The 22,145-nt window shown below is 38.6% G+C and overlaps 1 protein-coding gene across 2 annotated transcripts in view; it reads left to right on the top strand.

Moving 5' to 3' along the window:
- The window catches only part of si:ch211-127i16.2 (probable flavin-containing monoamine oxidase A), a 64,794-nt gene that overhangs the window by 18,726 nt on the left and 23,923 nt on the right, over positions 1–22,145 (top strand). For both annotated transcript variants that reach the window (XM_041970987.1, XM_041970988.1), the window contains exons 8-9: positions 11,250–11,350; positions 21,671–21,829. In XM_041970987.1, the coding sequence (XP_041826921.1) occupies positions 11,250–11,350; positions 21,671–21,829 (260 nt within the window). The remainder of the gene's footprint in view (positions 1–11,249; positions 11,351–21,670; positions 21,830–22,145) is intronic.

Raw genomic sequence — 22,145 nt, forward strand, 5'->3', positions numbered from 1 at the left:
GCAGACAGTTCAAAAGCCTGCATCTCTGATGGTATGTGGCTGCATTAGTGCCTATCGCTAAGGCAACTCCACCGTATGTGAAGCTCCATCAATACTGAAAAGTGCATGAAGGTTTTAGAGCAACATCTGCTCCAATCCTGACAGCGACTCTTTCAGGGAAGGCCTTGCAGATTTCAGCAAGACAATGCTGAACCACAACAGCATGGCTTCATAGGAGAAGAGTCTGGGTGCTGAACTGGCCTGCCTGCAGTCCAGATCTTTCACCAATAGAAAACATTTGGTATATCATGAAACAAAGAACTGGTGAGCAGCTAGAATCCTGCATCAGACCAGAATGGGACAACTTTCCTCTCCTACAACTCCAGCAACTGGTCTCCTCACTTCCCAGATGTTTACAGATGCTACACAGTGGTAAACATCACCTTCTTCTAACTTTTTTGAGATGTGTTGCTGCTAGCAAATATAAAATAAGTTAATATTTTCCATGAAATTGACTGTTTATGCATTTGATAAATTGTTTATCTTTCATTGGGAATAGAAAATGGTTCATTCTGGTTTTATTCACATTTCATACAGCCACCCAAATTTTAGGGCTTCAAGCCCACAGCAGCGCAGGGCCCACAATGCACAGTTTTAGAATTGACTTTGTCAATGGTAAAGATATTTTGACCTCAGCCATAAAAAAGGTAAGTGTGGAACACTGTGTGCTTCACCTTCAGTGGCTCATATCTGAGCTTTGGAGCCAAAGAGGAGCAGCGTTGCTACCTACAGTATTATAAACAGAATATAGCTGAGCTCTGCTAAAAAATAGGGCTGGGCGATGCTGTGTGTTCTTGTATCGATCAGTGAAGAAAATCCAGGGTAAATATTGCAGATACTGATACCTTTTGAAATTTCCCAAACATTTAATGATTTTGCCGTTAATTATTGATCATGATTATGTTCACAATAAAAACGCAGTACAAAGATTTTTGTCAAATAAAACTTATTAACATGGCAGAATAAGAAATTTAAATTTAAGATTTTTGTTTGTAAACAATATAAAATAAACAATGTAACAAAATAATGAAATAACTTATTTATTTATTACACACAGTTGGTGTTTCACTTTGGTTTTGTATTACCGTGAAGAGTGATCAGATTAATCTTTGCTAATTTTCTTTTGGGATAAAGATTCTTCATCACAGACTCCCAGTTTTCATCTACATTTGTTCCATGAAACTTTTAGCCAACATTTTTAGGAAATCAAGTGTAAGAATAGCTGTCAGTTGAAGTCTTTTGACTGCTTTCAGAGATGTTAAATGACCAACAAAGAGTTGAAATCACGAGTTTTTTCTTCTCTCAGCAGTGGTTGCTCCTAAAGAAACCCACGCAACCATAACTGCTTTGCATGAACAACCTTGAATGCAACAGAAAGTATTGCTAAGGGCACTTCACCTGAAAGAGATGTGTAGCATGTCATTAAATATTTCAAGGGAAGAGAGGGTCAACGGGGATTTAAAAAAAAAAAAAGCTTCAGGACGTGTCCAACAAGCAGGATTTTCTCCTTCTGAGGAGCAAGTTATAAAATGAGGTTGCCAGAGGTTGCAAAAGTGGTAGCGGCAAGTGTGAACGCTTCTGCATGCGCTGTTACATACAACAAGACTATTAGACAATGGTCTAGTGTCAAGAAGGGCAGCAAAGAAGCCACTTCTCTACCACGTCAAGGAGGGAATTTCTGCAGAAAGTACAAACACTGGACAGCAGAAGGTTTTACTCCCAGTAATGTCTGGTTCTAGTGTTAGTCCAGTATTTTGACTGTCACCTTTAAAATAATTCACTCCAATCACACAAATAACCAGGGTTGGGCAATATGGACAACAAAAACCTTCAGGTATAAATTAGGTATATAGTTCATAGCTGTATGTCAACTTCTGTGTATCTAGAGCAGGGGTGCCCAGCTCCAGTCCTCGAGGGCCACAATCCTGCAGGTTTTTGATGTGTCCCTGATTCAAAACCATCTGACTCAAATTGATGAGTCATTGTACAAAACTTTATATGCCGTTGGATCTATTTCATTTGAGTGAGATGTGTTAAAGCAGGAAACATTGGAAAATCTGCAGGACAGAGGCCCTCAAAGACCGACTTTGGGCACCCGTGATCTAGAGAAATCTTGAAAATTGATTTCTAAAGAAGGAATATGCTAACGCTACCACGAGTCCTGTATCGTGTCCACAGTGATACACCCTGAGACTATACATGTGGGAGGTTGCTTCTTATCCAAGACAACAGGCTCACATGTTATGAACAAGAAAAGTTATCAAATTCTTTTCCAAGAGCAACTTCTTCTCACAATCCAGGAGCATTTGGAGATGATACAGCACCATGTCACAAGGCAAAAGTAATCATCATTGGCTCAGAGATCAGCTCACTAAAATTTTGGAACTGTGGCCTTGAAACTCCCCACATCTTAATCCAATCGAGAACATGTGGGTTGATTTATTTATTCTTCCTAGCTGAATTATCAATGAGATAATTCCTCCTTCATTCATTAGTTTTCTTTACTGGCTTCATAGAGAGCTGCGTGGGGTTTTGGAGTGGTCAGCAATCTATCAGAGGGCCAACTTGGACCTAAATTAGAGGAACAGTCATGCAACATTACACCCACACATACAGTTATCATTGATTAGAGAAGAAAAAGAAGTTGGAGTTTTCTAAAAGAACTGAAGAACTAACTTAGTTTTTTTTTTCTTTTTACAAGTGTGTGTGAATGTCTGGGAGGTGATGAAACTAGTTGGTGCAGTTTCAGGAGAGGAATGTTGTCCCATTCTGGTCTGATGCAGGATTCTGGCTGCTCAACAGTTCTAGACCTTCGCTGCCAGATTTTGTGTTTCATGACGCTGTGAACTGGACTGCAACCAGGTCAGTTCAGCATCCAGAATCTCCTGCGAAGCCAGGGTGTTGTGATGGATGCTGTGTGTGGTTTTGCTGAAATATGTAAGGCCCTCCCTGATAGAGATGTGGTCTTGATGGGAGCATATGTTGTATTTATCTTTATTTACTTTTAAACACTGATGGTGCCTTCACAGATGTGTAAGCTGCCAGTGCCATTGGCTCTATTTTAAACGAGCTTTGCTTCAGAGAACACAGCTCTGTGTCTGGATTGTATTCGCATATGGCTTCTTTTTTTGTGAATTGCACATCAAACTGTGTTCACAGACAACGATTTCTGGAAGTGTTCCTGAGCTGCAGTGATTTCTAGTAGAGAATCCTGCCCGTTTTTAATGTAAAATGCCTGAGGGCCCGAAGATCCCAAGCATTCAGTTTTGACCTTTGTTCGTGTTCCCTGCGCACAGAGATTCCTCTATATTTTCTGAATATTTTAATGCTGTTACACACTGTAGATAGTGGGATTTTCAAAGTTTTTGGAATTTGACATTGAGGAACATTTTTCTGAAATTGGTCCAAGATGCCCAAAGTAAAACCACCTTTTGTTCCTCCCATAATGAAAAGGTGTTGTTGCTGTTTACAAAATGGACAAAATGTCCAATTAAGGCACATTAAGCCCACATGCTTATTTAATTTAATACTTTTACAAAATATGATAAAGTAATTTCGATGAAGTATTTTGTGATATTATGGTTTTATTTTTGAGATAAAGAGATAAATGTGTCATTTTTACTGTTCAACACTAAAATCATTCCCATTATAGGGCTATGAATGAAATGCTCATTAAAAATCTAAAACTTGTGAAGAGATTATTTTCTTTGTTTGTTTTTTTTACAAAAAAAAGTGCTATCTGCATCAACACATCTAAAATGATTTAGGAGGAAGACTTTTCTGAAATTGACAAAATTATCCGTAATGATGGATGATGTTTAATTTTCTCTTAATGATGTGGAGAGTTTCAGATACACGTCAATGTCGTTAGCACCACACCAGCAGTATCACAAAATCACGCTCAGATGAAAAAGTCAAATCTCGACATTTTGTTGCTAAAAATATTCCTTTTTTTGCTGTGATTACAGTCCACAGCAGTGACATTGGATCATAGTAACAGCACATAAATCCCGCACTGCACTTAGGGGGGGGCACAATTTTTAGCTGCAGTATGTCACAAATGTGTGACCCTCTGTCTGTCTTTATATCTGTGAGACTCTGAAATTCTCCTCTACCCAGTCCTGCTTTACTGACCTGCAGCCAGTTAACCTAATTAGCTGCCAAATTCTCCTTCAGGCGTTTTTGATTTGAGCCAATTCCTTTTCAGTCCTTTTATTGCCAACATTTTTTAAATGTTGGTACGATCAAATTTAAAGTGAGCTAATAATAATAATATTATCTGTGTGTTTTTATGTGCAATGAACAATTGGCCCAGTAAATGCACCCCTGGTTGTTTTATTCTCAGCAAGAAACTTGGTCCGTGACAGGGCGGGGTTGTGCATGCAGTGGTGTCAGTGTCGTTGTGCATCGCACGTTGTATTCATTTTCGTACTTTCTCACCACCTAGATCAGCTGTTAATTAAAACTATCCGTTCAGCCTTGCATCAGTGGAAATGCAGAAGAAACAACAGTCTGCTTTATGCTTTCCCGTGTTAACTACGCCCACCTTTTATGTCCGACCAATCACATGATACGTTTCAGAGCCCCACAAGAAGAAAGTTCTGCTTGACTCGTGTGATCTGCAAGGTGACCCCAACCATGTCTGCGAGAGCATAATGATGTCATTTGGCCACAGCTGCCCAGGGGCAATTTGACAGAAACATGGCTGCCAATCTGGGCCTACGACCTCTCCAACCGTCACCCACCATTCATACACATTTATGCACCAGCAAGGCCGACACTGGTGCCAAGGAGGGCGAAGTGTCCTGCCCAAGTATTCAACAACAGACTGACTGGGGGAAATGGGACTTGACCTCCCAACCTTCCTGTCATTAGACTTCCTGCTGCATTACCCAAGTTGCTATCCCCTCAAATATTTCCCATGAAATACTAAAATGGCTGTTTCAACATCTGGCATGTTATATATTTAGATTTTGCACAGGATTAAGGCTCTTCTGGGATTGGGGTTGTACATGTACATTTCCTTGGAATGGTAACGGTATACTACATTTTTCTTTATGTGCTCACAATCGTGTTTGACTGACTTCAAACTTTTTAGATGATTTTGCAACCTAATCCAGCCTGATGAGCAATAGCAGCTCTTCTGAGACACACTCAGAAATCTGCTTTATTTGTACCATGATACATTTTCACAAATACTGTACGTTCGAATCAGAATTTAACAGATAAAGCAGAGCATCCACTTGCACCTGATTGTAATCCGACTGTCTGTAAAGACTTGTATCCAGAGGTTTCCATGCTTTAGTCACTCATACGCATTATTAGATCATTTTATTTATTAGATATGTAAATAAAGTAAAACACCTTCTTGTTATCTAGCTATTTGGATTCTTTTTCTACTTGTGATGATTTTTATAAGTGTATAATTGCTGCAGAGATAATTGAGTGTTCACAAACCACTGCGTTTGTTTCTAAATAATCTCAGACTTGTCAGGATTGCTAAATAGACCCTGGTAGCATTAGAAAACACTACCCAAATTGTACATATCACATGCCTCATTTCCATCTTGTTTTCAAAGCATTTCAAAGCATTTTCAGCCTGCATGCCTTCATCATTTATAATAGATACAAAGATACAATGCATGAGATGGATGGTTCACAATAGGGGTTCGTAAAGGTATAAAGAGTAACAAAAGCAAACCTAGTTCAGTTCAGTTAAGAAGATGTGGCAACATTAATGATGTAGAAGAGCTAAATCTGTACACATTTTGTTTGGTGATTAGAATCAGATGCTTCATCTCATTGGAATGAAAGGGGAAGAAGATATAGAAAGTAGCAGATACTGTAGATGAGACTCCCCTGGTGTTAGGTAGACATGGCGATAGGGAGGAGGTGGGTTGGGAAAAAGACTAGTTTTAAGTAGCATGAATCAGCCAGATTGGCTTGAAAAGACAACCATTTGACCACAATTGTGACAGTTGAATTTAAGAATGAAGTGAGTTTGACAGCGTGGGGAATTGGAGGTAACGGAGTGCAGCAGGATGAAAAAGCCAAACATCAGATAATGAGGGAGGACGTGAGGGAAAAGATCGTTCTTATTGTACATTCATAGAAGCTTAGCTTCTGTCAGGGTGGTTAAACTTTGTCCTTAACATCATTATTAATCGAAAAAAGAAACATATGAAAGATCTGCTTCTGTTACTAGAGATAAGAATTCAGACAAAACAACAGTTATAAACTTATAAAATACAACAGTGCATTCAAGCAGTCACAGCACATCACTTACATTTGTTGTCCACCAGCTGAGCTATATTTAGGCAGCTATTCATTTACAGGAGATTAAAAGCCATTCAGTTAAATTAATTTCTTAACTTAAGCCAAAAATGTCATCTACCTCAAGTTTATTTTTGTTGAGGACAGCAACTATGAGGTAATGTTGGAAGGATACTGTGTACATTGAGAAATGGAGGCTGGCTGCTTCGGCTGCACAGCCTTCAATTTCAATAAGTGTCAAGGGACTCCATAGGTAATTCAATAAAGGGTATGTGATGTAACGTGTTGGTAGATACAGACCTTTCTCTTAAGCTTTTCGATTGAGTGGTTGTTGAAGAATTTTGCCTGTTACTGATGGCCTCCCAGTTTATGAGATTTTCTTTTTAAATCGTATCTATTTGTCATTGTTGCCTATTGCTTTAAAATAGACTCTGGCTAAAGATACCTGCCCTTGACTGTGATCTAAAAGGTTCTCATAACTTTTTGTGATTAAATGGCTGAATCGTTTGCATCATGGAGAATAAAAATGATGGATGATTATTATTTTTTTATAACAGAATTCTCTGGATTTTGTGCTTCTTTTCTACAACAGGTTGTTGCGGCCAATGGTGAGCACTCCTCTGTTGGTTTTTCAGGGTGAAAGTGATGATCTCATTTTATAGCATGCATAGGCACAGGTGTAAACTAAAGTTAGAGTTAGCAGTAGCTATTTCCATACTTTTTAAATGATGCTTTCCCACCACTCTCCATAAATTGCCACTTGCAAGCTGCATCTCTGAATCATCATCTCTTTGATGTTGCGTCTTGATTTGAGTGGCTTTTCATGTTTCACTTTCCTCATGCTTCTGACGCTCGAAGACCCTTAAAGTGCCTGTGTGCTCTGCTAAAGGTACCCAGTGAGACATTAATGGGAATTTTGAAGCCCCTCGCCGAGGGCTTCCTCAGATTTGACTCATGTCAGTTACAGAGAAAGATGAAAAAGGAAGGTCAAGTTTTCCAGTGGTGTATTCGCTAACAGAAAGTAGGAGAGCATGAAGTGCCACGGTGTTATAGAAAGAGAAAATGACATGAAGACAGACAGAGACATGACGAACAGACACTCTGGGGGAAGTAGCGTCCTTAGAAGTTAGACTATAACAGCCAGAAACCAGCATTTGTGCAGACACATGCTGTTGAACTTGCAACCGTTTTGCAAGGATGAGCTGTCAAATGAAAGAGCCTCAGAAAACAGCAGGTGTGTTGGATTGTGTCGCACTGTAGACAGAACTTAGAATTGTCCTCCATGTCTGGTTCTAGTGTTAGTCCAGTATTTTGATTGAGTTTAATCACACAAATGACCAGGTTTGAGCAATATGGACAAAAAAAAACTTTCAGGCATGAATTAGGTACATAGTTCATAGCTCTATTTTCTATCAATTTTTACTATTATATTATTGAGTCAACATGCTTACTTCCATCCTAATATCACAGCTTTCATATACTGTATCTTGATATAACAGAATTTCTCTTTTCCTAAGGAAATGCCGCTAAGTACTTTAAATTAACCAACTAGCAGCCACTGATAATGTGACACTTTTGAAACAAACCTTGAACAAGTTTGTCTTGATTTATTTACTACTCACATACGAAAGGATTCTGAGAGTGTTGGTTTATATGTACAGTAGGTATGTATGGGCATGTTAAAGTAGCACTGCTTAACTTTGACATTACAACTCTTGTTTTAATGTCACAGAGACATTTATCTTGTACATTATCAGAGCTGTCATTGCCTTGTAGCGTTCCATGGTTGAGAAACCGCACTTCACAACTTTTTTTTCCGTCCCATTGCATCACATTACAGCAGCATTTTGCTTTATGGCACCACGTCATACACTACTACTGGATCTTTAACACACTGGCTATTTTAAACGCACCATGGCTGATGCAACAATGAAGACCAAGAGGACACTAATGGAAGAAATTGGGGAAAGAAATAGAGAGAAAGGGACAGAGCACGAAATAAGACAAGGGTCAACATTGGACTGACTTTTACTTGCTAGAGAGCGCTCAGAGAAGAGATAGGATGCAAGACAGATGCTGAATTAGCCGTTGTTAAGGAGTGCCTCGGTGAGAAAATCTGACAAAGTTTAGTTTTGGGGCTTTAAGTAAAAATACTACCCAACATCACTGCAAATTGTTTGACCGTTCTTTGAATACCCCCACCCCCAGCAGATGCTCAGTGTTGGCTAACACCATGTAGTCATAATGTTACTTGTGTTTTAAGTCTCCAGTGTTCAGTTGCTGTAGAATTCACATTACCAAGTTTATCATCAGTATGCCACTCTCACATTGCTTTGGTCTGCAGAACAGCTGTGTGTGTGTGCCACTTGCATGCATAATGATATGTAATGGTTACATACCTCTCCACATACCACAATCATTGGTGAAGCACTACAGTATTATAATAAAGTTGGTTTTTCCTAATGGGACTGTGAACTGAGGCTCATCAAATTCCATCAAACATCACACACACCGTACCTTTAAAACCTCCACTTTCAACAAAACTGACAGGAAAAATGTTTTTAATTATCATCTTTAAGATGAAGTCCACTACTTTCTTTTCATGTCAATATCAAACTTACTTTGTCTGGTAACAAAGCCAATGACTGCCGATTTATGGGTGGAGCTTCTGTTTGATGCTTGACTCTAAAATAAAAGGGCATAAACGTGGTAGATTGATAATATGCTATCTTTCCCTGGCAAAGATGTCTTGCACTGGATTTCATTTTCCTTTTTTAAGTTGAAACACAGTAGGGCAAAAAAGTATTTAGTCAGCCACCAATTGTGCAAGTTCTCCCACATAAAAAGATGAGAGAGGCCTGCATCCCTGCATTTGACTGACTAAATACGTTTTTGCCCCTCTGTAGTTCCTTGGCTCTGTCTGTGCCTTTTACTTTTTTTCATTCCATTAGCATCAAATCTAACAGTGGCTTAGTATAAGAGCTTAGCAATAGTGCAGTGTTTCTGTTGTATTTTCATCATGATATTTGCATAAACTATTAAAATTATAACAAACAAATGACAATTCGAAAACCTTTACCCATCCCTAAGACACAGCTCTGTTGCTTTACCATGAGGTAACGACGGAAAAGCGAAGGCTCATGCTATGGGGCTGTTGCAACAGTATTTGATGGTATGCCGGCATGGTTTGGACAACATTTTGCTACATTTCACAAAACATACTGTACATAGACAAAACCACAAAATCAGCAGAAGTTCGGATCTCACCCTGTTGCACTGATTGTCTTCACAAAACAAGTCACACAAAGAATTTTTGCCATGATAATTTGTCAAAAGCCACAAAATGTTACCAGCTTAAGACAAATCCCAGTGTGTCATTGTGACATTTAACCTTTGAGGACAATGAAATTATAAGATATTTCTCTATGCCGGTTCTAGGACTGGAGGACATTGCCTTTGCTTAGAGCCTTCTTACTAACTATGAAGCATATGAATATGATGCATTCCTTCTGACATCATCTCCCATTGCTAAATAGAGTAACAATAAGGTTAATTTTCTGACATTAACTGCAACTTTCTGGGGCTAACATTAAAACTTTAATCAGGGATGGTGTTGGCTGTCCACCAGATGGACTTCTCTAACTCAGCCTGTAAATACAAAATGCAGTATACAGTGCATTTACATTTGATGACATTTTGTCATTTCTCAAGAGTTTTTACCCCATCTTTGTCAGACAGGGACAGTTTTTACATCTCCACTGTGGACACAAATGATTAATGAGGTCTTCAGAGGCTGCCAAATGTAAGGTGCCTTCAAAAGTCGGAGAGCAGAAATCGGTGGCTGCCTAAAATAATTCATGGTGCTACTCTTTATTTTTCACTGCTGCAAATAGCTGACAGTTGTTTGCAAGATAAGTTGCAGCCGCTATTTATAATGCAGCTATTTTTGAGCTTTCAAGACCATTTTTGTATTCTAAATCTTATGCCATCAAGCTGTGTCTTTTTCCATCTTCTGTACCTATTTACTAATACCCTATTAATCTGACTGATGCTGAATTGTGATGAAGTTCCACAAAAGTGTCTGTGCAGATTTGTGCATGCCTGAGCGCACGACAATATTATCATTGCACTTTTGTGTTCAAAAGCATGCAGTGCCAGAATAGATCTTCTTTGTTCAAGAGCTGCCAGACAAATAATAAAGTAGAAAGTACTTTTTGCTATCAGCTGAGAAAGCTTTGTCAAAACAAGTAGGATTATGGATATGAAACAGCTTGACAGGTCTTATGTCATGCACACAGTGTTGCCATTGCAACGTCTAGGTGACCATGTTGGATTAGTTTGGTGCCACTTATCATGTCACTGTTATTCAATTTTACAGCTTCAGGCTCATGAATTTTGTTCAGCTTTAAGGGCATTATTTTGAGCGTGCTGACAGGCCTTTGACAGTTTTAAATGTTTCACATCTTCCATTGGTTCATTTGTTAAAAGCCTGGCGTTTGGCCAGATGTTGCTTCATGTGCCAGAAGCACAGAAAGAGTCTGGCTTTTCCTCGTGTGTGACATAGAGTACACTACTTTGATAAGATACTGAGGAAGTTACTTAACTACTTTCACATTACTGAGATGGAGCTTTTACAGATGTAAAGTGCTGTGATTAGACCTCTGGTGCCAGGCAACAGGCACACTCACTTTACTTCATGGGGATTTATTAACAAAGCCATGAATGTCATCCTGATCAATAGATGGATTAGCTCAAGTGTCTGCAGTTGTTTTAGTTTTTTTTTTTTCTTTTTTTCCTGCTTGAACTCTGTCTCTCTAATAATGTATAGATTTTTTTTTATGTTTTATGGTGATGTTTATATTAAACCAGATAAGACCAGGGAAGGAGGATTAACATTAAAATGAATAATTAATACTTTATTTTTGTTTTCTCACCAGCAAAGATCCACTACCAACCAGCCCTGCCCAGTATGAGAGAATTCCTCACTCAGAACATGCCTGTGGGCCATATGATAAAATTCATTATCACCTACAAGACGGTAAGTAGCAGAAAATTATTATTCATTAAAGGTTAGTGTAACAAAATCAAAGGTCAATGAAAGAATATATTATATATGTGTAAAAACCGAGAATGAGCCATTTATTTTTTCTTTCTTTCTTTATTCACACTTAAACATCAACACATGTACCAAACAAACAAATAAATAAACAAAAATAAAACAACAAAACCAGGATCAAAAAGGTAAAGGCTGAAACCTTCACTTATTTCACCTACTGTTTTTTTTTTAACTTTAAATCAGCTTTACAATAATACCCCATCAAAAACATATTCAACATATATGTACAGTATGTAGCCTGTTTTAACCCAACATCTCAAGCACATTTTATGCTGATACCAGAGATCTTTTTTGAACAATCATCCTTTGTTTAAATAATGGTTAGAACATACTGTGTGTTTGACACTAACCACCATCCATTCACAACTGTGCTCTGCATTTGAAGTCATTTCTTTGCCCACCTTTACCACTAGATGTCAGTAATTCTTACACACTGTACCTTTAATGTTATGAGGAAATACTGTATCTATCTAAGCTATAACTTTTTGTTTTAGTAACGTAGTTTTGCATGTGTATGTTATAAACAGTCAAAATTGGTGATCCAGTTAAGGTGGTGTCATGTGGAGCTTTTTGTTTAATTGCAGACAAAGCAGACTATACTATATGGACATGGCAGGAGATTGATTTAGTGGTTTTGTATTGAGGAAGCTGCAAATAAGAAAGAGCTAATGGAAACAGTAAAATTTAAAGAAAAAACAAAAGAGAGGACACTATTCAACTACTGCACAAAAGATTATATGTTTACTGGAGAGTTTTTGGCCTGTTTGAAAGTAAAACCACATACCTGACCCTCGTCTCTCCAGATATAATATTACCAGGTAATACTTGAAAGTAATTATGGAAGAGCCTTCTCCATTGTCCTCTTGTGGATGTTCACTACAGTTGATGTTGTGTTTCCCTTCCTGAGATTTGTTTCTGGTAAGGATTTCTACTGAATTACAGTGCTTTGTTAATGTGTCCGGTACAACAAACCTCTTGTGACTCTACACGGCCTTGCTCGTGTGCATCAAACCAGTTAAAATAAACATGTCTGTTTCAGTTTCTCTCTTTGGTTTTGCCTTTTCTTTTCTCCTAAAGCTGGCTACTTTAGTGTTGAATGGAAACTCTGAACATTTGTGTTGTGTAGCTTTTGTCTTTGTCTTAATTTTTAGAGAAAATTCTGGTTTAAATTTGAACTAAACAATAGTAGTACAGGGGAACAGTGAGGTTGATTACAATCATCAGTTGAGACAGACAGGAACATTGTTATAGCACCAGCATCTGCTGACTTGCTAATGGCTAATACTGTACGAAGGGTGCTTAGCTTTAAAATTGTAGATGTTCCTTAAAAAATACAGGCCAAAGCTTGTTTCCATTCTCATAACTGATGTGTGATGTACTTCTTAAATCATACAATTAATATTGTTACCTGTCAGTTTTTGAGTAAGCACTGAAGCTACAAAGTGGAAAAGCGGCAGCCATGTACGGACATCATGTTGCATTGGAAGTGACTAATGCGCTGAATGTGGGAGAGTGTTTTTAGACAGGCAGTAAACAACAGTAATATCATACAACATGCATGGCAAATTTGATATTTTTTTCATTATGGAAGACTTGAATTTTCACAAACATTTTACAAGCTGTCTTACATGATCAGAAATGGTGGTTTTCCATTAGTTCTACACAAGACTGATGCTTCCACCACATTCGTGGGTCCCACAGGGCTTCTGTACGCTGCTTGGGTTGCAAATTTGCAATTGGTTTTCCTTAATAATCTGAAATTATACTAAAGTTTGGTGACATGGCTCCCTGAATTTCAATTATATTTACATACAGGAGATGTTTTTTTTTTTTGTTTTGTTTTGTTTTTTTTAGCAATGTACAGATTTTTTCCCAGCAGCGGAAATTGGGGGAGAATTGCTTGCAAATATGTATTTGTAAGCAACACCCTCAGCCAGCAAATAAATGACTTGACACACATTTATAGATCCCAACACTTTCCACAACAGAGCTGTGAGCACACATTATTTGATTTGTTCCGTCTTCATTCTGCACTTTACAATCACACAATTAATTAACAAAATGCGTGTTCACCTTGTTAGTAGATTAAATTTGTCAACTGTAATGAACACAGAATCATTAGTGCTCATGCAGACATTTATTAGATGTGTTTCTTGGTGCCTTGGCAAGATGTATTTGGATTGTGATAAATTTTGTTCCCTGGTTGTGGATATGCTTTACATTACACTCTTCTCTTCCTGTTTTTCTGCTTGGAGTCAGCAGTCTTACACATGATTGAAGAGCTTTTACTAATTGCAGTTATGTGATGCAGGCCAGGAGGCAGGCTCCATATCCCTGAAATAGGCATCAAATTAAGAGTAGACAAGGTAAAATGTCATGCATACAAATGAAAATACATGCAAAACTTTGTCTTGTGTGACACACTACTCTAACACAGATTGGAAACTACTATAGTAAGATATTTGGAGTCAGGACTGACAAAAAGCGTAAATATCGATTGAAACAGGTGCAGACGGCTCCCCGCTGGCCTGACGGTTGGGGTACATATGACATGACAGCAGCTTCCACAGTTGAATAGAAGGTTGTGAGGCGGTTGTTGTCTGTCATAACCCTGTTATTTCATGTCCCCTGTCACTCTCTACTGCCTGTTAAATAAAGGCAAAATGTCTAACAAGTGTTTTTAAAAAAGCAGTGCAGATTCTTGTGGGTGTGTGGGTCTGTCTTTAGCTTCTTGCTTCAGCAGGCGCATCGCCACTGCTGCTGCTGTCGTATGGCCTTATATTAAAAATGCAAGTAGACGCGTACTGCTGCGCTAATGTGAACTTGAAAGTACTCTGGAATGTCTTCGGAAGTCACAAAACAATCTTATCTCCTCCAGAATTCTCTTATCTTGCCATTGTTGGAAGTCCTAGTCCTTTCTATTGCAGACATCTAAAGCTAAACCCAGTGTTGATTTAGTTCATTTCTAATTAACTCTGCCTACTTCATCTTTTGTTTTTAAATGCTCCATTCTTTTTATGTTCAAAATTTTTAAACATGCAGTTTGATGGTAAGAAGCACCCCCCTTCTCCCCCACTGTTTTCGCTCTAATTAGCACTGCTGTGGCTGTTTAAATGCACTGATTAACAATCAAATCTGACTTCAGCCAGTCTTTTCCAACATACATTTTACAAATGTTGGGGCATGACAGTAATTCAGAGTGTCAGTATTTTAGATTAGGTTGCACACTAGTCACCATTAATACCAAATACTAAAAAGTGCGATGAAGCGTAATGTAGTCTACTTATCTGCATCCCTCTCACCTTAGAGATTCATTGAGATTTACTTACAAGACCTGAGGAAAAGGCACCTATGCTTGAAAACACACAAAGCTCATTGAATCTAAGCAGACCTGCATGACTGAGCTAAAGACTTCAACTTTGGGGTAATGGTCTGTTTGTACTGAAAACACATTGTGGTCACAGCCTTTACTAGAAATATTATCTTTGAAATGTGTTATTTCAAAAGGGTAAAAAGGTTCTACAAAAATATCTATTTATTCATTTGAGATCTTTGTGCATGATGAATTCTGAAACACTAGCATCAAATTTTACGAGCATTGTGCCCTGAAAGATTAATAAATTCCAAAGGCTGTGTGATTAGATGCAAATGAGCACGATAAGTCAGAATCTGCATGTCTGTGGCGTTCTGTTAAACACATTTGAGAATGAAGTCTGAGAATTGATGTGACTGGCTTATAAAAAATGTTTTTTACTCTTGCAACAAGGTAATGTGAGCTGAAACATTCAATGGTCATTTAATGTTGTAAGATCAAAGAGGGTTTTTTTAGCTCTTGTTTTTAGAGTTGCCACCGGCCTCAGTATGTGTTGTAAACTCAATTTATTCTCACCTTTTTCCAAGAGGTATTTGCAAACAGCATTGCTGTTTTGACTGAAAACAGCTTGAGAGGACAGTGTTCAGAGAATACAAGCAGCTCCTTTTAAAATGACATTAAAAAACCACAGCTATCCCCAGTGATCAGAGCAGAAGAGCCAGTTTAGAACACGAGACTGCCGTCTTTCTTCCTGGATCCCTTGCGGAAACATTAGAGTGGTTAAGAGCCAATGTTGCGTTAAAGCCCATGACCAGAAGAAATTATTGAGACCCCTTGATAAGAGATGGCAGCAGAATTCTCTCTAGGAGAGCACTGCTGAGCAGTTCGCTGGAATCCTTTTGTCACATCACTTGTGCAAGCCCAAGGATTTAACATTTTTCAGCATGAATAGATGAGTCTGCGTTTTTGCCTTGGATTATCTCCACATTGAGGGACAATCTTCGAAGCACCAGCTTGGCCCCTCTTACAATCTCAGCCCTTGGAGGGAGCCTCGGGCTGGCTGTTGCATCTGTCTCTTCAATTACCTGTGACAACACTCCCCCGTGATGGGTTGCTTGTTAGGGCAACGCCTATAGGTGCTGAATCATCACATTATGTAGAAATTGATGTCTGGACGTCAAAAAGAGAAGAGTAATAAGCAAATGCCAGAGGCTGTATGTCAAAGGTGAGCATAGCCACTGTGAAATCACCCATGGGTTTTTTTAAACTACCAGTTTAAAGCATCTAGTTTATCATGGTTGTCACCATGTTAGGTTTCAGAGCCAGAGCTGATGAGTTATGATGGAATGGATGGAGTTCCAGAGGGCACAATGCACAGCTGTTGGGTAGCGGCCACAATATTTACTGGTCCCTCAAAGTGACCATACCCAGAATTTATGCCTCATTTCAAGCCTTAATCTCACAATTGTTACTATAAAGTTGGTATTTTAACCGAGTTTTGGGAAGGTTGACTTATTTCTAGTGCTTTTAGTGTGAAGAGCTGCAGTCTTTTTCATATCTGTAATGCTTTCTACAGTCAGGCACAGAGCAACTTGTTCTTTTTATTAGGTCTGTAAATATTGCTGTATGGCCAAAATACCTACACTCACTGGTAGAAACTTTATTACACCCTAACGCCGCAGATGCCCTTTTGGAGTGTTTGCTTAAAGTGTGACCAGGCGACAAGGTCATTGATAAGGTGGCTGTAGAGGTAGTGAAGGAAAGTCACAAACATGACAATCAAGTTTATTTCTTAGATTTTATTTACTCATTGTTTTTTGTTTGGTTTCAGTCACTGTTTGAAAAGGTGACGGTATCAGAGCTGTTTATATTTACAATTTATATATACAGTTATATATATCGTCATGGTCTCATTGTTACATTGTTGAGACAGAACTCGCTTTTAGATAGAGCTTGATGTTAGCTGATGCCTGATGTCATGCAAATGCAAACACAGTTTTAATGAAGTTTGTATGACAATGCTTAAATAATAAAAGTCAAACTAAGCAACTCTTGGTGCTGAATCAAAACAGTCTGTACTGCCCCAAAGCTTTTGTTGCCAGTACATTTAAGGCACTTATTATTACATGAGGTTGCCAGCAGGCAACACAGAGCATATGAAATGAATGAAATGAATGAAATGAAAAATACTTTATTAATCCCAAAGGGAAATTCAATATTGTAGTAGTAGTAATTTTTTTTTTTTTTTTAGTAAAGTAAAACAATCACATTAATTAATTAAGGGCTTTGTTCTTCAGCCTGATAGCTGCTGGAAGGAAGGATCTTCTGTATCTCTCTGTCTTGCATCGGACTTGAACAAGCCTCCCACTGAACACACTCTGTTGTTTCGTTACGGCGTTGTGTAGAGGGTGTGAAGGATCTTCCATTATCTTCGTCAGCTTGTACAGAATTCTTTTTTTGATGATCAACTCCAGCGGCTCCAGAGTTACTCCAAGCACAGAACCGGCTTTCTTGATCAGTTTGTTAATTCTTTTCAAGTCTCTGGTTCTGATGCCGCTGCCCCAGCAGATTGCTGCAAAGCTGATTGCACTTTCAACAACAGACCTGTAGAACATTTGCAACATTTTGGTGCAGACGTTAAAAGATCTCAGCTTCCTTAAGAAGTAGAGTCTGCTCTGACCTTTCTTGTAAATGTACTCAGTGTTGCTTTTCCACTCAAGTCTGTTGTCCAGCTGAACTCCAAGGTACTTGTATTCCTCCACCACCTCCACCTCCTCTCCCATGATGGAAACACTTCTATGTGTGTTCTTGTTCCTCCTGAAGTCAACAATCATCTCCTTTGTTTTCTTGGTATTCAAGATGAGATGATTGTCACCGCACCATTTCACAAACTGACCGACCAGTTCTCTGTACTCTGCTTCTTGTCCATCACTGATACACCCAACAACTGCTGAGTCATCAGAGTATTTCTGCAGATGACAGAACTCAGAGTTGTACTGGAAGTCTGAGGTGTACAGCGTGAATAGAAATGGTGAAAGTACAGTCCCTTGTGGTGTTCCAGTGCAGCTGACCACCATCTCAGACACACAACCTTTCAGTCTCACAAACTGTGGTCTGTTTGTGAGGTAGTCGTAAATCCAGGTGGTTGTGGAGGGATCCACCTGGAATTTCTGCAGCTTCTCACACAGCAGAGCAGGCTGAATCGTATTAAAGAGAGCTAAATCCAAATTTTTTATGAAACATTTGTTGGTCTCAAGGGAGAGGTAAACATGATCCTCAATGACAAACACAGTGACTAATTAAGCTGAGAGTTTGACACCCTCCCACCCTCTAACAGCTCAGAGGGTTCTCAGTCATCCAGAAATCATTAAGCCTTGGCATTTCTCTTCTTTTACACTCTCGCCTGCTTGCAATTTGGATCTGGTATCTCCATCACCCTTCTATTCAGCACCAGTTTATCTATCACAGCTATTTTAACACAGGTCTCTCCTTAACCGTGCTACATGGACAATCTGCTGCTTACAGGATGCTATGACGAACCACTGTGGTGGCTCTCCTCTGTCTTAGATGGGATTAAACCTGTAGTGGTTTTAAATCACTCCCTTCAGTCAAAATCCAGTAAATGAATGTCTGCTTCTCTTCCATGTCTTATTCAATCCATTCAGCCATTTAGACAAAATACAACTTGACTCACAACACATCAACACTTCAGAGTCCAATATACAGGAATATATAGTTTTTTTTCATACTAACTGAAACCACAGTGTGTATCAAGTGTTTTTAAAGGACATGTGGTGTGCTGTAAACTACACACACAAACTTTCAAGAGTGAATACAGGGTTTGATATAATGACAAGTAACAAGCCCTTGAGTGAAATATGCTGTACTGGTACACTGTTGAATGCATGATTAAAAAGTTCATTTCAAGTGGTCCAGTGCTTTCTAGCAGAAGTTCATATAAAAGTCCTTACTGAGCTATTAAGAATCACTGAAAACAGTCATGAAGATTCAATACACATAGAAGAATGCATTTGTGTCGGTGACTGAGGAAATTTCCTACCCAGAAAAAGATTAAATAAAACATCATCTGGGGATTTAGAGACCCAGGCCTCTACGACCAACAAAGTTCTTTCAGTCAGGGTGAGTAGAGTTAAAGCCACGATAAGAGTCAGCTTTTAAACAGTTTATTTTAAAAAGTATATAATAACCTTCCGGTCACAATCCTTAAAATGTTTCCTAGTAATGTCCTTGCATGAGTCCACTGTCGGTGGTGTGGGCGGTTCCTTGACCGGCACATTTCCTCCTCAGTCCATACAGCTCTTCTCTGCTGTGACGCCACACAAACAGCCTCCGTGATGTCACCCATAGATTTCTGAAGAGCTGAATTCAAGCTTAGTGGGCAGTTCACACCGCCGCCATCTTGGCAGCGTCATGCGTGTTGTTAATCCTGGAAAATCCCAAAATAGGCAAAGAGTTGGAGCTGAGAGGGGGATTGTGAAGGTAGGGGTGGAGGATTGACACCCATTAAAATCTGAGCTGCCTGTAGCTAAGAGCTAACCGAGCTAACCGAGCTAACCTGGAGCTAATGGTAGTTAACCAGCTAACGGAGGTAGGCGGGCTAACGCTAAGGCGCGCTGTTAGCCAGCTAAAAACCATGGTTGTGCTGCACTCTCCCTTCTTTCCACGGATATTAGATACCTGGCAATCAAAAGGACACGCCCCTAATTATGCCGAATTTTAAGATTAAATAACATCCAAACGGATGAGTTAGAAAAAAATTCACCCCCCTCACAGTTGTCATGAAGGTAAACTTGACCTATTAATCCTAAAATGGATTAATGGATTATGGAGATTAACTCTGTTTTGGAGCCAGCCCCTAGCGGATGGGGGGTGAAATGCAATTTGTTTGCACTTCCTGTCAGAAAAGCTGACATCTGTCTCTAGTTGGAGTAATTTATTAAGGGTTTGTTTGGGCTTCCAGAGGGTGTCAATAAAATCACTACATAGCACTCACCGTGAAACATACAATATAAAATGACATACAGTTAAGATCCAAACAAATCATCCAATAAATAAATAAAAGAATCAATCACACTCTCGTTGGCCCAAAAAACACTTTGATTTAGCTGGTTCGTATTCATCCATTTTCTATACTCACTTTATGCTTTGCAATGTCTTGAGGTGTTTGGAGCATATGCCGAGTGTCATCCACAAAGAAACAATGTGAAATCATAAATACACTGTGAAGATATTTAATATTTCAGCCTGTAGACTTCTTTTCAACGTGCTTACATCTTTTAGTGTTTATGGTATTCAACTTTTCAACATGGCCAGCCTGTTCTGCCAAGGATTCTGCTGAGATATTCTTAGTTAGCTCTTTCAACATGCTCAATTACCTTAAACATAGACTAAACCAGCCAATCACACACTGAGATGAGTTAAGCCTGTTTGGTTGTTTCATTTCCATTCAGCTTGCTCTTTAAGTCACCCAGAAAACACTAAGAATGGGTATCTGCATCACATGGAGCAGTTCACCTCAAACTATGCCATAATACATTTTTTGTTAGTATTTGTTATAGCTGAAATAAACTTTGAACAAAAAGTAAGAAAACTTGTGTTTGGTGGATTATTTCTCAACTTGAATAATACCAATTGATGTGGTATAATATATTGTTGGAAAGCCTGATTAGTCACCTTTATAACGCAGTATATCTTGTAAGGATCAGGCCTCTTCAGGTGTGTACCAGTCACAAATATGACTGGCTATGACTATTGTCAGAAATAAAGCCAGTTACCAAAGTAGGGATGTTGTTGCGCTTTGCTTTTTTGGAGTAATTGATTCCACAGTTAGCACTTTATCTGTGCAATGCACAACCCAAAGTAGATCAGAAAGTATTTGCTGTTGGTTGGGAAACCTTCTAAGTCTAAAACCATTCCTTTTAATTTTATAATTATTAATGAAAATAACCAAACAACAAGCTCACAATGTGAGTTGAACTTATAGATTTTCTTGTGTGACATTTTTGTTCGATGAAGTAGGGCATCAATTCATTAAAAAAGTTTAAATATAGAAATAAAAGGTTTCTGCCCAACAGCAATTAAGTATAGCACGGCAGCATTGCATCCTTGTTGATGGGAAAGTCTTGGCTAAAGCTCAGTTTGGTAAAGGATCTGGTTATTATGCAACCGCATTAAGGTTAACTTGTTTATGAATTGCAATACTTGTTATAACCTGTCAACCTTGATTCCACTTTTTAATATGTATTATTGACCTAAATTAATTTGTTGAAAAACTAATACTTTTTTTTTATTTGACTAAAACCTTTTTGAGTTTCCGTCGACTAAAACTGGACTAAACCTATTGAACTTAGAAATGACTAAAATGTGACTAAAACTAATAAAAATTGAAGACTAAAAGAAAGACTAAAACTGAGATGCCTGCCAAAAATAACACTGATGGAGTGGCCTGTCTTTGAGTCCAGACCTCAACCTAAGTGAACACTCGTGGGATTAGCTTGGGTGTGCTGTATGTGCGAGAATGACCAACACAACCATGCAGGTGATCCTGCTTAACAACAACTCCTGGTTGAAGAATGGGATGCCATCCCACAGCAAAATGTGACCATGCTGGTGACCAGCATGAGGATGTGACCAGGCTGGATCTCCCACCTGCTACTGAGGTCGTTGACAGTATAAAAAAGAATAAAGTGTAAAATTTAGTTGTGTTAGTTCAAATCAAATGTACCAAACCAATTGGTATGATTTAAATAATGGATCAGAAAAAAATCCTCTCTTTTTGTACTAAAATAATTAAATGTAATTTTACCAATCTGATTTAGTTATGCATCTGTACACATATTTTCTATTTGGGTTCAGCATTAAACGACATCATTATCGATTTAAGCTGGACTTTTTCCTTTTCTTTGCAGGCTTTTTGGAAGGAAAAGGGTTTCTCTGGAGAAATAGTGGCAGGATCTTCCACTGACTGTCCATTCTGTGTTACCTTTGACGCCACCAGCCCCCAGGGTAATGCAGCTCTTGTAGGTTTCATTTCCAGCAAGCAGGCCACTCACTGGACCACCATGGAGGTAACGTAAATAACTCCTGAGACTGCTGACTTTGTAATGCTGTTCTTTTATATTTAACTTGAAAATAAACATATCAGTTTTTATTGTTTATGCCTTTTCTGCAGGGTATTTAATTTTGTTGCAGTTTATTTTTGATTTCGGGTAGTCAAAATACGTACTTATGGTAAAATAAAGTATAGTTATAGTTAATATACACTCTGGTTTGCTTTGGATAGGCTCAAATGTTCAACTGTTCTTGGAAAGTATGAGATCAGACAAATCATCAAACCAATCATGAACCTCTCATAAAAAGTGTCCTTCCCTCTTTAAAATAACT

Source organism: Melanotaenia boesemani, chromosome 19 (genome assembly GCF_017639745.1).
Source record: "Melanotaenia boesemani isolate fMelBoe1 chromosome 19, fMelBoe1.pri, whole genome shotgun sequence".
NCBI classification, from domain to species: domain Eukaryota; kingdom Metazoa; phylum Chordata; class Actinopteri; order Atheriniformes; family Melanotaeniidae; genus Melanotaenia; species Melanotaenia boesemani.